This window comes from Coffea eugenioides, chromosome 2 (genome assembly GCF_003713205.1).
Source record: "Coffea eugenioides isolate CCC68of chromosome 2, Ceug_1.0, whole genome shotgun sequence".
NCBI classification, from domain to species: domain Eukaryota; kingdom Viridiplantae; phylum Streptophyta; class Magnoliopsida; order Gentianales; family Rubiaceae; genus Coffea; species Coffea eugenioides.
Window position 1 is genome coordinate 77,137,022 of NC_040036.1, and position 19,516 is coordinate 77,156,537.

A 19,516-nucleotide genomic window follows, 5' to 3' on the forward strand; every position below is an offset into this window, starting at 1 on the left:
TCTTCAAATTTACTTTTTGAGACATAAAAGTTACTAATTTCTTGAGCTAACTTACTATTTTTAATGTAAAACTTACTAACCATATTTTTAGGTACTATTTTATTTAGATGACTAATACAACAAGTAATCAAATGGTCGCTGAAAGTGTTTTTACCTGTTATACCGTAGCGTTCGTTACTTCAGACTTTTCCTATACTAAAAGGCTTTTCAAAGACAGAAAAGAAAAGAAACGTTGTAGGAGTGGACGAGTAGAAGTTGATGAGCAGAGGAGCAGAACTCAAATCAAAATGGAGGAGTTCCTCCTCGTAGAAAGGAAACTGCTTCGCAATTTCCTAATCCAATTCTGATCTGATCTGCCCATCCAACTTCACCATCTACCCATCTACCCATGGCGTGTAGTGCTTGCTGCTAGTATTACTGTATCTGCTGCCTCTCCAACTCTTTTAGTCCTCTGCTACTTCAACTATGGCCGGCGGTGGAAGCGAGACCCCGCCGCCGGTTGACGGCGGAGAATTCCTTCTCCAACTCCTTCAAAAGCCCTCTTACCACCACCACCAGCTTCAGCATGCCCCTTCCCCACAGCCACAACCACAACTCTCCCCACCGCCGCCTGCCCAGATTCTTCCTCACGACCCCGCTGTTGCCGCTGTCGGCCGCACCCTCCCCTTCCAACAGCTCTTTAATGGTCCAGTGCCGCCATGGCCTCATCCCCACCACCAGTCTCCACCGCCCTTTGTCCCCCACAGCTACTTCCTCCAAAACCCTAATAGACCCAACCCTGGCCCAAACCCGAACCCGAACCCGAACCCGAATTCGAATTCGAATTTCTCCTCGGCATCTCCGCCGGGCTTCAATCAGGGCAACTTTCAGCAACACAACGTTCAGTTTAACCTCAGCGCAATGGGGAACGATATTAGAAAATTAGGTAACTTGGGAAATCCTTCCAACCCCAGCTCAGCTTATTCTCAGGACCCAAAAGATATCATTTTTGGGTCTTTGAGGGGTAATGACGTGTTACTGAATGGGAATTTTGGCGAAAACTTGCTAGTATCCCAGCAGGAAAAGAGCAAGTTGGGGGTTTCACTACTGGAGGGGAACGTTGGCAGATTGAATGGTTTTGAAGTTGAATTCCTGGGAAATTCAGTTGACCAGCGAGTTCATTCTAGTGGTTTGAGGGGTTATGGGAATTTCAGAGGTGATACCAGTAGTAGAGGGACTGGGTATTGGGGTTCACAAGGGCCTGATCGGAATGATCATAGGGCAGCAGTACCGCCAGGTTTTATTGGCCAGCAGATGAGTGGGAAGGAGTACGGCAATAGGAAGAAGGGTTTTGAGCATGGTGGGCAGAAGGCTGGGAGTAACTTCGGAGAGTCCAGGTTTCTCAGTGGTAAGAATGAGAAGGAGAGGAGATTTTTGTCAAGGAAATCGGGAAATGATGGTGATTGTTTGGATGATAGAGGGTTGAGTGTTCAGCTTGATTGCCCTGGTTCTCCTCCAGGAAGTACATTGCAGTCAGTTTCAGCTTCTGATGTTGAGGACCCTATGAGGACATTTCACGAGGAGGATAGTAAGGGTGGGAAAGTATTTGGTAATGGGAGGAGGAAGAATAGCAAAGAAGATGGTCATAATGGTCACGAGGATTTTGATGATTTGGAGGAACAGCTTGTGGATTCTCTGGGCCTTGAAGACGAATCAGATAAGAAAAGTGATAAAAAGAAACGTCACGGTTCTTCTCGCGATAAGGTAATTATGTAATACATATTTCACCATTTTCCTTCTTTAAGTAAGTTGCAATGGATTTGTTCTGGATTTGTTATCTCTAGCATGTACGATTGGCACCTGCTGGTGACAAGCAAGAAAAGGATACTCCTATTTAAACGAAGATATTGAGTAATTATCCCTGCTATTAGTTGCATCATTAATGTTGAACTATTTGATTAAGTTTGCTTTAAAACAGTATCAACTCCAAGATTTGGAAATTGAGTACTTTATGGAGCACGAAGGTGGTGCAATTACTCGGTTGATCATGACCTTTTGGCTACAACATTGACGAACAAGTAGCTTGGAACTTTCTACGAATTTTCAGCCTAATTTAGAATGAAGTAATTTTTATAGATCTACGTGAGCAGACTATCGGTGCACAGGAAAGAAGTTAAAAACTGGTAACAAATGCTAAAAAGGAGAATGTGAAATATGATGGACGAGGACTCTTATGCTCTGTGGTCTTGGGGAAGATGTGACTTTCGCTTATATTGACCCCACAAACATAAAATCATGCTGCAAATTTATACTCCCTCCGTTCCTTATTAGATGTCCTAATCCATTGTTTCTTTTTATCTGTCATTTTATGATATCAAGAAAGCATTTATGAACTTTTTTCCAAATTTACCCTTGCTTACCCTTTCAATTTTCTTGAATTGGAACTCTAAATAATTAAATGACAGGTAGTATTAATTAGGTATAGTTGAAGAGAGATAAAGGGTAATTTTGAGAAGTAAAGTAAAACTTTTGTTGACTTTTAGAAAATAACCAACTTTCTTAATCTAAGAGAATTAGTTATTCAGGCCATCTAATAAGGAACAGAGGGAGTATTTGATAGGGATTTCACTGTTAAACTTCTACATCCCCTGACATCTAGCAACATACATGACTGCTCATGATATCTTAGTTATTTACAAGTGTTAGTTGAATATGGGTTCAAGTCTTCAGTCTCACAAGTCCCGGTCACAATGCAGTTGCCTCAATAAAAGACTTCCACATGGGATGCACTATCCATGTCAGAATCTTTCCTATTTCACAATTGCGATAGGCTAAAACTTATACGGCTTGGCCCTTAATATTTAAGAAAATTAGAAAACTCTAATGCAAAGGATGGATTTTCTTCTGTCTTCTCTCCACCAAGTGCGCAAAAAAAATGTGCTTATTTTTCTCGTTCTTTACCATGGATGACCAAAGAACTAGAGAAAGGGCAAAATCCATGAGCATTTTTATTCTTCTGAAAAAATCTCCTAGTGACCAAAGGAAGAGAAGAAATAGGGAAAACCGATGGAATTCATTTAAATATTTTTTACGTGAGTTTTTTTTTATAAGAAATCAAATATTTTTTCTTGTTTCTTCTTTTGTAGCGACTGAAAGAAATTTGACAATCTTTGTGATTTAGTTTATAAGCTAACAAATTTAGGGATTCAGGGATAATCTTTCGCGCTTTGCATATTTGCATCGATGTTTGTGGAATTTCTTCATTGCATGTGGTGTTTGGAGGGTTTAGTGTTCCTCGCCTCTAATTTTTTCAATATAGGATGTGGAAATGGTATGTGGATAGTGGATCCAACGTGGAAGTCTTTTATTGAGGTGACTGCATTGCGACCAAGACTTGTGCATCTGAGGATATGAAACCAATTGAATGTGGAGTTGGAAATTTACTCATAAATTAGTGCTTATTTTGCCTAAGGTTAAGATGTAACTTAAGCACGGTTCTTGATATTTTATTGGACACATGTATCTTAGCCAATTTAAACTTACATTCCTCAATAAGGTTAGGAATCACCATACGTGGGCCAAATATGGGTCGAAAAGTCACGGCTCCGTTAATGACTATTAGACACGACGAGGCTGGCATTGTGTTAAAATTTCTAGCATATGTATTTGAGAAGTAAATTTCCATCTATCATGAAGCAAAGGCTGACATTGAAAAACTTTTGCTCCGTGAGAAGCATTCACTGACTACATAATGTAAGGTGGATTGAGTCCTGGAATACATTTTCTCGCAAACTAAACGAGTGAAGTGATCTGACAGGTGTTTACTTGATAGAGAGGCTCAGGAATATGCTAGATCAAGGAGATTTGCACCTGATTCCTTCTGGACGTTGATAAATTTCTGATTTACATCTTAGTATCTACAATATGATGCCTGTTCATTAGGGTGCTGAGTTTTTATAGACTAAACTGAGGACATGAACTATTTGTTTGAAGTAAAATATTCTTATGCTATTTATTGAGCAAGATCTGTGCTCCTTTCCAAAAACATGGTACAGAATGTAGTAGGCTGTCAATTGTATTTGGTGATTGACTTGCGCTTGGAACAATCATTCTTGCATCATGAGTTAATGCTTCATTACAATCGCTTGTAGTCTGTGCTCAGCAATTTATGTCTGAAGTATAAGTTGTATAACTAAAAATTAAAGCTCTTCCTCATCCCATCATCAAGATTTGGTACCTTTTTCCATTTGGTGTCCTGATATGATTTGCAATTTGTTCTTTTTAGGAATCTGAAAGAAAGCAAAATCCGGAAGACGGTTGAAAATTAAATGCAGAAACAACTATTAGTAACTGTCACCCCTGTTTTCTGCCTATCAATCTTAGATGCTGCATTTAATAAGAGATTTCCTAGTGACAGTTCTCGTGATTTGCCCCATGGAACTGTCCAAAAGTAGTGCCTCTGCTGGCAAAGTTCATAAAAGGAGAAAAAATAAATATCATTGGCACTTTGTGGAGTTGATGCTTGAAGTTAACAGTTGGAAACTAATCTTTTCCTATTGACATTGTACTTCTGTGTGTGCACATGATTGGCTTAATTTTTAGTATTTCTTTCCCTTTCCCTGTGAATAACGATGCACATGTTCCATGTTCAGGATTACAGATCTGATAAGAGAGGAAAGTGGCCTCTAGGCCGGAGGATGAGGAAGATGAGAAGTGAGGTCGCATGTCGTGTTGACATAGATGGGCTGAATGCTCCTTTCCTTACGATTTATGAGTCCTTGATACCAGCAGAGGAGGAGAAGGCAAAGCAAAAGCAGTTGTTGACATTATTAGAGAATATTGTCAGTAAAGAATGGCCTGAAGCTCGCTTGGATCTTTATGGATCTTGTGCCAACTCTTTTGGGTTTTCAAAAAGTGACATTGATGTTTGTCTCAGAATTGCTGATGCTAATGTTAAGAAGTCTCAGGTTTTGTTAAAGTTGGCTGACTTGTTGCAGTCAGCCAATCTCCAGAATGTGCAGGTCTGATAGACGTTTTCATGTCTATATTACAAATTGAATTACAGAAGATATGAATTAAGTATATACTTAGATGTCATAATCAGTAGGTATGCTTGAAGTATTAATGTGTTCTGACCCGTTATAAGACGAGGACATATGTACCTGGGTGCTGTATTACATCTGGTTTTTCTGTGCTGCCAATTCTTCACTCTCTCTGGTGAGCACAGACATTAGCATGCATTTTGATTTGGAATTTTATTTGTCTCTTTCTGCAGGCACTAACTCGTGCCAGGGTGCCAATAGTCAAGCTTATGGATCCAGCAACTGGTATCTCTGGTGACATATGTATAAACAATGTATTGGCTGTTGTTAATACAAAACTGCTTCAGGATTATGCACACATAGATGTGAGACTGCGCCAATTAGCCTTTATTGTGAAACACTGGGCCAAGACAAGAGGAGTAAATGAACCTTATCAAGGCACGCTGTCCAGCTATGCGTGAGTTAGCAAAAACTTCTTCCTGAAAGTGTTGTTTAAACCTTTCTCTTTCATGCAAGATCAATTTATTCCAATGTTCGATTCCAGGTATGTCTTAATGTGCATTCATTTCTTACAACAGCGGAGGCCTGCCATTCTTCCTTGCTTACAGGTGTGTTTTGCAAATCCCTGTGAGTATTAGTTTTGCAGTTATCTATTCATCCTGTGATGCGATGGGTTAAGTGTTAAATTTTTGTGATAGAAAGTATTTTCTTCATTTTCTTAGGTTTATGTTCTATGTAGCTCTAAAAGCGGGAAAAAAGGGTAATGACCCTGGGGATGAGATAGATATCTTCCTTATAGCCCCCCCCCCCCCTCCTCTCTCCCCAGGGATTTATCTCTTTCATAGAGAAAATTTATCTCATCTTATGTGGATGATCTAGGGACAGAACTTTGGTCTACTCTTGTTTCCAAGTTCTTTCACAAACTATTATTTGAGTCTTTTGCATTTTGTTCTTGTTGTTGACCTTTTTGTTGGCCCCTTTCTTATTTTTTTTGTGAAGACATGAGTGAAGTACTATAATCTTTTCTTTGCTTTCAACTGGATGACTAAAGCTAGTAAATGTTGTTCTCATGATATTTTCCCTCCGTGAAACTCTAGAGCAAAACATCTGGTTGGCTGGGTATTTTATCTATGATATTGGATATGATTTTTCAATACCATTTCTGGATGACCAGGGATGTCCTCTCTCTTACAATGCATAAGAGGGCACTCGATTTGGGGTGTATTATGCTGTTTCTTAATGTATATTTACACCCAAGAATTTTCCTAAAAGGGAAACATCTAATGGTTGTACCATTCCTTTTTCCTTTGTTTTGTTGGGTTGGGAAGGGGGGGGGGTCGGGGCAGGATTATTTGTAGCAATCTGCAGTTTGCTTGAAATTTCATATGCAAAACTGTACTTTGCTTTTTTGCTTTTTTGGGGGATGGAGACCACTTATTCTGTAACTGTAGACAATGTGGAGTTCAGAACAGGATTATTTGTAGCAATCTGCAGTTTGCTTGAAATTTTGTATGCAAACTTGTACTTTGTTTTTAATGTTTTTTTTGCTTTCTTAGGGGATGGAGACCACTTATTCTGAAACTGTAGACAATGTGGAGTGTGCTTATTTTGATCAAGTGGAAAACCTCATTGGCTTTGGATCCCATAACCGGGAGGGTATTGCTAAGTTGGTTTGGGCATTCTTCAGTTATTGGGCCTATTGTCATGATTATGCGGATGATGTCATATCCATTCGTACTGGAACTGTTTTGAGGTAAGATGCACAAATTTCTTTAATTGAAGAGATTGGAGAGGTGCAAATTGAATCTGGTCTAAATATGTTTCTCCAAGTGTAATTTCTCCAACTTGTTAAAAGAATTTGGTTTCTTTATAGTGACTCTCTTGACTTAAGAAGCATCAACTTTATTATTAAACAAAAGAAAAAACCTTAAACATGAGACATGGGTATGGTGGTCCACTATCCCTTTATACATGGGGATTTTTGTAAAAGACACGATCTGGGATAAATATTTTTAAATAGAATGTTCTCTAGTATCTATTTATTGTCTTTTAATTGTATATTTACACACGTTTATCTAATAGCTTATTAATGGTAGAGCACGTACGCCAAGTGTCTGGTTGGGCACATTTAGTTTGACTTCTGATTTTAGGTATCTTCATGATCAAAGGAGGCTGCGTGCTGGATTATTGCACAGCCATCTTGGTGAGTGGTTATTAACTATAGATGTCCGTGAAATCTGATGCGGTGTTTTTTTTCACAGCAAGCGCACTAAAGACTGGACTAGGAGGATTGGAAATGACCGGCACTTGATATGCATAGAGGACCCTTTTGAGACATCTCATGATCTTGGCCGAGTGGTTGATAAGTTTAGCATCAATGTTTTGAGGGAGGAGTTTGAACGTGCTGCAGAAATCATGCAGTATGACCTAATCTTGTGGCGAAACTCTTTGAGCCCTATGTTCCTACTTGAATTTCCCTGGTTTTGTTTTGAGAAAAGATGTGGATGGTAATTATTTTCAACTCATCCAGCTTGTAAATCTTCTAGCTCTTTAAATTTTGGTTCCAAGTTCATAAATTGTATGTAGGGTTTTGGCCTGTCGTGTAATCTCTCTTGTTAAATGAACGCTCATAAAAGGACCTATTTTGCTTGTAAAATTTGTTATCCTGTTTGCCAGTTGGAGCAGACAGTGGAAAATCTTGTATTGTGTTAACATCTTATTTGTTTGGATTGTAAATTAGTTTGAGATATTTTTACTGTAGCAACAGATTTGTTTTTATTTTTGTGATGTGATGTATGTGAGATAAAAAGGTAATTGGAAAGATAAAAAGCTGTATTGAAAATTAATAATGGTGAATGTGAAGCAAATATATTTGGTAGAAATAATCAACTATCCAAACAAAATCGATCATATTCGAAAAATCATTAATTTTTGTACATCAGGGAGGAAAGTAAATTTATCATGGTAAAGTTGTCGATCATGGTTTTTACAGACACTGACATTAATGGGTAATACGTGAGATTTTCTCCACCCATTCCCTTTGCTTGATATGGACAGGCAAGCCTGTCTCTGAGCCTAACTCTTGACTAAAAGGGAAAAGAACCGAACCATTTCCTATACTAAACTGCAATAGGGTCATCGGGGAAGCAGAGATTTCCAATCAAACGAAAGAGAAACGACTGAAAAAGGAAGCCTCCCATCCCATGTGTGCCGTCGAAAGTTCCAAATTGGAAGAAGACTCGTATTTGTGTATCTGAACGTTTAAGCTTACGTAATGCTTTAGTCACATTAATTATTCGTACTTTCTAACCGGGTAACATTGAGCATAAGGTCTCAAATTTTGCTATTTTAGGATTGTTTTTTTTTTTTGGTCAATCAGCAACTTTACTTGCTCTTACAATACCATACTTAAGGGAAGGTGTAATTGGATCAAGAAAAGTTAAAAGGGAGTGGTTCTTACTTCTAAATCAAAGGAGTGTATTACTGCATGTATGCATACTTTTTGGATTTAGAAAAAGCCACATAGCTATTTCATTGCAGGAAATGGAGTGGAAAAAAAAAAAATCTGTTGCAATATGGGATTGGTTGGTGAAAATCAACCAAAGGACGAGTAGGATCTATCTTCATTCTTGCGTTGTACTCGTTGATTGGAACTGAAGGTCTGGACAGCCATTTAGCACAAAAAAAAAAGAAAGAAAAGTAAAACTACTGTTCTAATTGGGGTTACAGTTACCATCCCTGTTTGTCCAAGGACAACAGTCAGATTCTCTCGTTGATCATGCTTTGACAATTAAATTAAGGTGGATGACACCTGCATTTAAATTCTTTTGTTTCATAATGCGAAAAATTGATTTGTGGCTTCCTTTTACTTTGTAGAACAACAAAGAAATGAATTCTTGACAAATTAACAGAACTGTCATTAAACATACTTTGTTGACAGAATTCATCAAGAAATCTTTTGAAAAGTTCTCGTTCGGATCTATATTTAGAAAGATGGTGATGACAAGTATGAGAAAAAATCATAGTTGATGATTATGTGAGTTTGATTGCTTTAAGAGTGAGTGATGAACATACGCATTTATGGGACCGAACATTTACTACCAATTTCACCACTTACCAAACATCTAACCAACTCCTTTTCATTGACACTTGCGCCGCCGCGTCCAACGTTGATGATGATCCCATGCTTCCCCAGTGCTGTCAAAAACATCCTGCGACGTGTTTCATCTGCTGCATGTCCATGAACAACGCAATCATGAGAACTTTGCAATTTGAGGCAAGGTCGATCGTGAAGACTCGAAAAGAATTGATAGGGAAGGATGGATGGTTTCTTCTTTCTTGAATTGTGTGCAATGCTACCAACCATTGCTTCGAGCCTTTCTGCGACTTTTGAGCCTATGTTGCCGAATCAATCCCAAGTACTCGTCTGCCTTTCAGTCACCTAAATAGCTCAAAACTATGATGTAAAAGCAACTATTGCCCCTGCTATGTGAGTTTATATAATTGGGCTTATTGAGTTTGATAAATTTACACATGCATTGAAACAGATATGAATTTAAGTGTGTTTTGGGACCAGTTCATTTTACTCAATGCATAAGCAAGGATTAAGTTTACATTAAAGCTGTAGATTACATATTTTAATAACATTCGATGCCATTTTAACTTCGAGAAATTTATTCTTAGACTGATAAGTAAAGCTATCAGGTCATGTACTCGACATTGTATGTTTACACATCTTCAATATGAGATTTCTAATACTCAGATAATTCCAAGTATGCTAGACACAATAGTCATGGAAAAGCTATAGTCCAATCATAAGATTTTCAAAGTTCGAGTTACGCCAAATCAAACTAAAGTAGTATAATGAAGCTTAACTTACATTTGGTGTATATTTATCATACTATGCTTGTGCAGTTGATGTGCATCTACATCAGCCGAAGAAAGTCTCTGTTATAATCTTGACAGTTACAAATTCTTCCACCTAAATTTTAGGTGTCTACACTCCTTTTGAGATACTCACAAGATGATAAGTAAGTAATGAATGAAAGAGTTTTATACTTGTCTTAGAACTTTCAGAGTTCCCCGGAATGCTACTAAAATCCTATGCAACAACTTGTTTGTAACTTTCGGGATGTAGAGTCTAGAGGTTTTCGATTCAATTTCCCTTCTTCTTTTCCCACTTCTTAAATCTCATCCTTTTTCTATGAAAGGAAAAAACAAGCACTTATTCATAACTTTCAAAATTATTATGTCTATGATATTACTACTAAAATCCTATGTATTAACAACTCTACACTTCAGATGGGAGCAAAGTTTTTGTTTTGCGTTCTACACCTTACCAATTTAGCATTTGGTAGGACGCAAAACAAAAACTTTGCTTCCATTTCAAATGTTGAAGTGTTGCTCCGCTATCAGGTGCTATTGAAATTCTTTGCTCCAGCTAAACCGGATATGCTTAAAACTTTCAATATCTTAATACTACTCCATCCGTCTCACTTTAATAGGTCTATTTTTTTTTTCACACAGATTAAGAAAATTACTTAATTTTATTAGAAGAATAAATTTGGAATACTACTTTCCTAACATACCCTTACATTAATTTGAAGTTAGTCACAGCCTTACATTAATGATTCATAGAAAGTTGATTGCATTAAATTCATGAAAAGTTGAAATGAAGGAAGAATCAATTGTCACTTTAAATTTTTAGTCAAAACGTTTTCAGCTGCCTAGTGCTTCATTTCATTCTCAAATGAAGGCGAAGGAAGAGTCAATCATCACTTTAAAGTAAACTTTCAATCAAAATGCTTCAGCCGTTTTGTATTCCATTTCATTTTCAATCATCCACCAATAGTGCATTCAAGTTTTTACCATTCTAATAGTCTTCAAATTTTACATTGGACTCTATAAATGTGACAGATAATTAGGCTTAAACAAAGGCAATAAAAATGGATAGTTCATTCATGCAAAATTAGTGCCATGAATTTGAATGTTTTACCAGAAAATATTTCCTCACATTCCCAACAAAATACTTACATTGATTTGAATTATCTTCTAAAAGATGATGATTTTCTTGATAATATCTCACCTAATGATAATCCTATCTATCCATCGTCACAACAAAATACTTTGGTTGATACTTTCATTGATTTGAATCAATTTTCCGAATACGCTAACTCTCTTGGAAGTGACATTCAAGCATCAGAAGGTTCACATCACCCACTGAAAAAGAAAATTTCACTACTGCCATGAAGAAAGCCATTTATGAAGTGCTACTCAAGGAATGTGAAATAAAAAGTTACCGAAGGGACTGATTGCAAAAGTTGCAAAACATTTTCATATTTCTAGAAGATCAGTTTCTCGAATTTGGCATTATGGAAAGTATGCTACTGCTGAAAATGTTTATCCACCAAATTTATCTCTAAAACTTGTCAAGAGGGTTGGTCATAAGAAAATTCAGGTCAATTTGGAAGATATAAAAGACATTTCTTTACGTCGTCGAACAAATATAAGATCTCGAGCAAAAACTCTACATGTGTCAAAATCAATCCTACATAAAAGAGTCAAAAGAAAGATCGATTCGACCACACTCAAATCCAATCAAACCATATTTGTCGATTGACAACAAGAAAGCAAGGTTGGAGTTTTACTTGTCAATGATTAGCGAATCTACATTTGCTTCTAAATTTTCATTTATTAATATGCACGATCGTATACACATTGATGAGAAATGATTTTACATGATCAAGACATCACAAAAGTATTGCCTCCATTCGTTGGAACAGGAGCCATATCGCACTTACAAAAGTAAAAGATTTGCTCCAAAAGGAGTATCTCATATTGCCCAGAAAATCATCATCTTTTGGAAGTTAATTCAAATCAATGAAAGTATTTTATTGGAAAGGTGAGGAAACATTTTCTGGTAAAACATCCAAATCAATGGCACTAATTTTGGATGAACTATCAATTTTTAAATGCCTTTTAAGCCTAATTATCTATCATATTTATAGAGTCCCAATATAAAATTTGAAGACAATTATAGCGGTAAAAACTTGAATGCACTATTGGTGGATGATTGAAAATGAAATGAAATAAAAAGCGGCTGAAACATTTTGATTGAAAGCTTAAAGTGATGATTGACTCTTCCTTGGCCTTCATTTGAGAATGAAATGGAGCACTAGGCAACTGAAAACGTTTTGACTAAAAATTTAAAATGACAATTGATTCTTCTTTCATTTCAATTTTTCATGAATTTAATGAAATCAACTTTTTATGAATTATTAATATAAGGGTATGACTAACTTCCAATTAATGTAAGGGTATGTTAAGAAAGTAGGATTCCAAATTCATCCTTCCAATAAAATTAAGTAATTTTCTTAATTTGTGTGGAAAAAAAACTAGACCTATCAAAATAGGACGGAGGGAGTAATAAATGTTTATGATACATTGAAATTGGTGTCATGCATTCAATCCCCTCCATTCAGTTTCATAACTTCCCATCTAATACTTGCAACTCTTCTCTGTAGCATTATACATCTGCATGCACCAATAATAAGTGTTATGTGCCCGCATCATAAATCATGCACGTCCATTTACCAAAGGCAAAGCAGCCACTCACTTAACTTGTATTTTTTTTTTCTTTTAAAACATAAGGAACGATGGGCTAGTCAAGATCAGAAATACACTATTTGATGCCTACAATGAGTATGGGAAGACTTCCAACATATCTGATGCACCCCCATTATACTTTCGAGATAGCAATGAGATCTCTTCTCATGGAGCTAAGAGACGAGAAGACAACCAATCATTTAATGTTTTAGAGGTATGAAGATTAAATTTTTTTATTTTATTGCCTTATAAAATTATGATTGTTATTATGATTTTTAACTATTTTATTTTATTATCATATCTAATATATCTTTGTTTGTAACTTATGTAGGAAATTGATCAATTTGATACTTTTGAATTTACCTCTAATACATAAAAAAGTTAATTAAACTTATATTTAGATGAATCAAGAGTTAAACGATTATCAGAGATTAATGTTTATGATTGTTGAAAATCTTAATAATTTCGATTTTCAGATTTGAGTGAATTAGCAAGGGACATTCTATGTGTTCCAGTGTCAATAGTTGTCTCTGAATCTGTATTTAGACTTGGTGGTAGGATTCTAGATCAATTTCATAGTTCATTGTCATCACAGATTGTTAAATTTTGGTTTGCATCAAGGACTGGTTGTTTGAAGATAAAGGTGAAGGTACATAAAGTTTTTTCCTACATATTTTACCGTTTGAGTTTTGTCACTCATACATTTTCTTCATCCTTATAATGCAAAATCTCTAAATATAAATTTGGAGGATATAATTCAAAACATCATGCCTCTAAATAGTAACAAAAACGAGGCTGATGCAACAATAATTGAGAATTCAAATTCTAATGTGGTCAATCTCCAATCCATGATGGTTGGTGAATAGTGAGTTCAGTTTCAAACTTGATTAAGTGTATTGCATAAAGATTTTGAACATGGTTTAACGTCCATAATGTAATATTTGTTGCTCGCGTAGGTTAAGATCGTTCAATCAAACAGCGGAGTTGGGAAAAAAAAAGGAATTGCAACATTGTTGATATCGGAAAATGAAATTGCAAACTTCTCATTTCTGTATCTCGTGCTTTTCTTGAAGCTAGTTAAACTGTTAATGAGTGAACTGCGATTTTGTCTTAATACATCTTTCTTGCTTGTCGCTTAAAGTCATAAGTTTGATTTGGATTGTAATATATTAACTTTAAACTTGTATTTGACTGGCAACAATTTGTTTGGATTGTTCAGATTGAATTTATGTGAATTATGCTTGGGTAGTTCGGTGAACCACAAATCTCCAAATTGTCATTTGGTTTCTATGAAATTGAAATCATTATGGTTCATGTAAGAACTGGTCATTTTGGTTGACCTGCGAACCTGAAGGTTCGTGTTTAGGTTAGGTAGCATGACCTATTATATTTGAGTTGTCAAGTCGTACGTGTTAACAAGTTTGGATCAGCAGGTTATCTATTATATTCGAGTGTCAACATGATATATCAATCCGACACCCCTTGATTATCAAGGGGGTTACCTATTATATTCGAGTGTCAACGTTATCCATCGTTCTCGAGGCCGACTTGATTGCCACCCTTATCGAATTACGCATGTCCAATTCTCGTTCAAAAGCGTCGTGGAATGGTTGTGGAAATAGAGGTGCTATCGAGCCGAGTCGAGCTCGAGTAAGCACCATAGCTCAGAGCTCGAGCTGCGAATCAAAATTTGTGCTAACTCGAGCTCGACTCGTTTGAGCTCGATTAAGCTCGAGTAAATATCAAGCCCGAGCTACTCGAGCTCGAGCTCGAGTTTTGAAATAAATCTATAATTTTTTTTTAAAATATATAATATATAATATAATATAAATATATAATATAAATAAAATATGAAAGCTCGATTAAGCTCGACGAGCACTCGAGTATTTATTTCTTGAGCTCGAACTCGACTCGTTAAATTTAACGAGTAGCTCGAGCTCGATTTTACCGAGCTCGAGTCAAGCTTTTGATCAAGCTGCTCGCGAGCTACTCGCGAGCAGCTTGACTTGCTAGCACCCCTAGTTGTGAAGCGTGAACTCTTTCTCCCTAGTCCCACCCCCTCGTGGACATCTTTTCAATGGCAGGTAACCCGGATACTGGCAAGTGCATTTCTACCACTTTTTGATAATTGTGATATGATCTAGTGGCCATTCGCTCCATGGAAGTGCTAAGTGAGGTGATTTGACTGCATTCCTATTAAATGGTTTGTCATAAAGCTCAAGTCTGTGAAATTCTTTAACCAATCACATTAACTGAGGATTGATTTGTTGAAGTTTCAAGTAAGAATTTATAAGTCCCGGCAATATAGATGATGCTACTTGAAAAAAAGAAGAAGAAGAAGCAGAGATGGAAATTTTTATTATAAACTCGGCCTGCATGAACGAGTTTGGCTTAATTAATAAAGATTTGATCATCGATCCATAAAGTCAAGTAATGCACTAGATGAGTAGTTTTTTGAGATGTAAACGAGTCTAATCAAATCAAACAGCTTAATATTCAAATTTGTTTGATTATTTTAATGAATTTAAAATTTTATTCAAATTTGACTTATTTATTTGTCGAACTGATCTCCAATGAGTTTTTTTAATCTTGAAAGTTATTAGATATAAAATACTGTTCGTGTTTGATTTGATTAATTAGTAACTAAATTTGAACAAATTATTACAAAAATTGAATTGAATTCGATTCGAGTATTGAATAATTTGATTCGTCCTTTCAACTTTAAATAGTAATTTTGGAGCGGAGTGACCCTGCTCTCTTCTTTATAGAGGCCCCTTCACGGGACCCTCTTTTCCAGTAGAGACGGTGCCAGATTAATTAATGTTCGGAAAATGCCCCGTTAGTAGCATTAGGCTGCTCTTCCTACTTTCTAAGTTTCAATCCTCAACTCAAAAGCCTCATGGCTCAAATTCACACGAACCAAACATTATCAGTAAATCTTCCCCAAGTCTTAGTCCTAGGTCCGCCGAGTATATTTCGCATATACGAGAAGCATCTTTCACAGAAATTCATGTTGCTTAAACCGTGGGAATCTCCTATTCCCTTGGAAGAGTTCCTCTCCATACATGCACAAAATACAACAGCAGTTCTTACTTCATCCGTCGTTGCGTACCTTAGTTCCGCCCTCCGCCTTCTACCGTCTGTCCGTCTCGTTGTTACCAGCAGCGTTGGCCCGGACCATATTGATCTTAAGGAGTGTCGCCGCCGCGGTATTTCGGTGGCCTACGCCTCTTCTGTCTTCTCCGCCGATGTAGCCGACTTGGCAGTTGGGCTGTGGGTTGACGTGTTGAGGAAAATCAGTGCTGCTAATTGCTTTCTAAAAACTGGGCTTTGGCCTGTTAAAGGAGATTATCCTCTTGCAACCAAGGTCCTTGTTTGTTACCATCTTTCTCCTTTTTTTTTTTGTTACCATCTTTCTCCACCCCTTTAATTTTCAACATCCTTTTTAAAAGGGCAAATTATACTTTACCCCCTGTAGTTTAGTCTTTTTATTTCTACGTAACCCTTTACGGTTTCAAAAACTATACATAATTTCCTCATTATTTAGATTAAAGTGTCAATATGACGGAAATGACCATTCGTAATGGCACATTTTTAAATATCGAAATTACCCTTATAAATACATGACACACTAACCACGTATAGTTTTATATTTTATCATATAACCCTTTATGATTTAATATTTTACCATATAACCCCCTTATAATTTTCAAAATATACACATAACCTCCTTTGGTTAATAAATAATTTTCAACTTTACATAAGGGTATTTTTGACAGTTTAGGTTATTCTGTTACGAATGATCATTTCAGTCATTTTGACACTTTAATCTAAACTATGAGGAGGTTATGTATAGCTTTTGAAACCGTAGCAGGGTTATATGGAAAAAAATACTAAATCACAAGGGAGTAAAGTGTAATTTGCCCTTTTAAAAATGATAAAATTCGGCTTCTGATATTCGTAATTGCACTACTGAATATAGCTTTAGTTTCCAGCAGAAGTAAGATGCTTAGTGTCACAAAATTCATGCTGCAGCTGAGTCGCTGGCTTCATTGCACTTGTATTGCAGTGTTCATTATTAAATATGAAGATATGACTGAGACTCACTTTCGATGGCTTTACCCAATTAACCGAAATAATTTAATCGTGGGAATTGATGTGAGCTATATTTGGAAGTTAATCCCTGTTTGTTGACTTCTTTGTGAAAATAATTTTTAGTTACAGACTTAGGGTGCTTTTGACAAAACTCAAACCTGCAAATTGAAATCTAAAATTTGAATTCATTAAGTTACTGAATTATTAAGTATTAGTCTAACACATTTGAGTGTGTATCATATTAAGTGATAAGTGAATAGTTTATCACTTATTTTTTGTAGCAAATTTTGCTTAATAAATTCAGTGCTATTTAATTAATTCAGATATTTTATATTTGGTTATCAAATACATCTGAAAATGTTAAAACCTGAATCCATTAATTTTAAATACTGAATTAAGTTATTAAACAGTGCCTTAACCATCAATAGTACTTGTTTTTCCATTGTGATTTGTTGAGGATTGTAGGGGAAGAAGTCAATAGTGATGTTTGTGACGTCTAGCATGCGTTATTAAGTTTCATTGGTATATTATACTTGAGATAATTAAGTAGTAGGGGTTTCATTTTATTACTACTTGGTTGTGTATTTCTACTTGAAGTTAAGTACACTTAAGTAGGGCCGCGAGGGTTTTGTTTTGTTTTGTTTTATTGCTTGATTGTGTATTTTCTATTTGGCGGCCCAAGTTGTAAGAATTACTTTTGCAAGTGGTAAATGTGAAGAGTCTCTGCTTTGATTTTTCTTTTCTGAACAAGAGGTCCTCCTCCCAATGTTGGCTGTCCAGTGCTGGACCCCAAATTTATGTGCTAATAGCTGACACTAGCTTATGCCTGATCATGTGAAAACTGTAGCCTTCCAACTTGAATGAATGGCTAGGAATTTAGGCCATACAAGTAATCATCGGAGAGTGGCTAAGGAGATGCTAAACTAGAGCAATGCATCTTGAATCCAATTCTGAGTTTTTTTTGTGACCTTAGCCTTTGATATCCTAAATTTCGTCGGGAAGACAACTCGAATTGCATTTGTGAATTCCTGGCAGGATGTATTTATCCACAATCTTTTTCCTGTAAATTACCAATTTAAGCTGAAATGAGATGTGTAAATCCACTATGTTTGATACCGTAAACAAAAATGACTACGGATACTGGGCAGGTTCACTGATTGTAGGGTGCATATCAATGACATCTGAAAATTCCTATAGGGTGCATATAAGAGGGCCAACGATACCTATAGGCATCTGAAAATTCCATTGTCGTGTGATTTACCTTTTCAATTCAATATCAATGACTACAAAATTGTGATTGCAGCTGGGAGGCAAGCGAGTTGGGATAATTGGACTGGGCAGGATTGGCCAGGAAGTTGCGAAGAGGCTTGAGGCCTTTGGCTGCAAAATCTCATACCAATCCAGGGAGAAGAAGCCTTCTGTTTCATACCCTTTTTATACTGATGTCTGTGAACTAGCATCCAACTCCGACGTTCTTATTATTTGTTGTGCATTGAATGACCAAACCTATCACCTGATCAACAGGGAAGTTCTCCAGGCACTAGGTAGGCAAGGAGTAATTATTAATGCTGCTCGTGGAGCCATCATAGATGAGAAGGCATTGGTGCAGTTCTTGCAGGAAGGAAAAATTGCAGGAGCAGGGTTGGATGTTTTTGAACATGAACCTAATGTTCCTGAAGAGCTGCTTGAATTGGATAATGTTGTGTTTTCACCACATTCTGCCGTCTTCACAGAGGAATCTTGTAAGGATTTGTACGATCTCGTGGTCGGGAATTTGGAAGCTTTCTTCTCAAACAAACCATTACTTTCTCCTGTACAATTCGATGATTTCATGCGTTGATTGCACTGTAATTTGACAATATCTCGTCCTTCAATCTTGTGGATGAATTACTGGCTTCTTCAGCTCCACAGGGTATTAGGAAAGCTATGTCATCTCATATGATTTAACTCTGAAATGAACATCTTTCTGATGCAAATAAGCAAGTTGCAAAAAAGCAAAGAGACACATGATTCTCTGTTTCCTGAAGGTTGTCTTTGGAGGTTGATACACTAAATAAGATTTTCTTCTGCAATGTTTTCCGGGTAACATTCTAATTTCAATTGACTATGCTGCATACTTATTCATGCTACAACTAGGAATGCATATCAGGTGACTTTGAGGTGTGAATTTTAGCGGTAAGTATTAGTGAAACAGTGGATGTGTTGATGAAATTGAAAATGATGCCGCCGCTCATTGAACTGTCCAAGCTGGACGATGACGCGTCGTTTCATCTAAAATCGAGAGATCACGGGTTCAAATTGTTAAAGAAATAAGTGGAAACCAATCTTGATCTTCTTCTTTTTTTTTCAAAAAAAAAAAAGCACCTACCCAAGCTGACTGATACTGCCCCCCCTAGTTTGCCAATATTATGATTGCTTTTCAACTTGATAATCAGAAACTAATGGTGCATAAATCCCTTGCCCAGGCCGATGATGAAGATTGTTTCCTGAATATCTTCCTACCGCAGTATCTTTGTCTTATGGCCTTGTTGGGTCATTTCCCCTCCTGATTGGGCTGTTTGCCCAAGCTATAAAAGTAAAAGAGAAGTGTATTTGAGTTTCGCAAAGATTGTTCCTTTACACACTGTCAAGTTTTCGAAAACTAATTCCAAGTTTTATAGATTTTTTTTTAGATTTATATGAAAATTTTATTTATTTTTTCTGAATAATGAAACATAGATGTTTTTGGTGTAGAATTTGGAAGATGGGGTTTGTAGGATTTGTAATATTCAGACCAAACAAGAAAAAAAAAAAAA

At 36.5% G+C, this 19,516-nt stretch overlaps 2 protein-coding genes across 2 annotated transcripts; both read left to right on the forward strand.

Moving 5' to 3' along the window:
- Positions 1 to 236: 236 nt before the first annotated feature.
- On the forward strand, positions 237 to 7,554 carry LOC113761398 (UTP:RNA uridylyltransferase 1). Its single transcript, XM_027304366.1, is given in 7 exon segments — positions 237 to 1,743; positions 4,632 to 5,000; positions 5,255 to 5,478; positions 5,566 to 5,629; positions 6,578 to 6,774; positions 7,283 to 7,443; positions 7,446 to 7,554. Coding segments are annotated over 7 exon segments (2,340 nt in total). The 5' UTR covers positions 237 to 465; the 3' UTR covers positions 7,493 to 7,554.
- A 7,933-nt stretch (positions 7,555 to 15,487) lies between these two features.
- Positions 15,488 to 18,627, forward strand: LOC113762810 (glyoxylate/hydroxypyruvate reductase HPR3). The gene is made up of 2 exons (XM_027306412.1): positions 15,488 to 15,993; positions 18,025 to 18,627. The coding sequence occupies exons 1-2, from the start codon at positions 15,526 to 15,528 to the stop codon at positions 18,559 to 18,561; spliced, it is 1,005 nt and encodes a 334-aa protein (XP_027162213.1). The 5' UTR covers positions 15,488 to 15,525; the 3' UTR covers positions 18,562 to 18,627.
- The last annotated feature ends 889 nt before the right edge of the window (positions 18,628 to 19,516 follow it).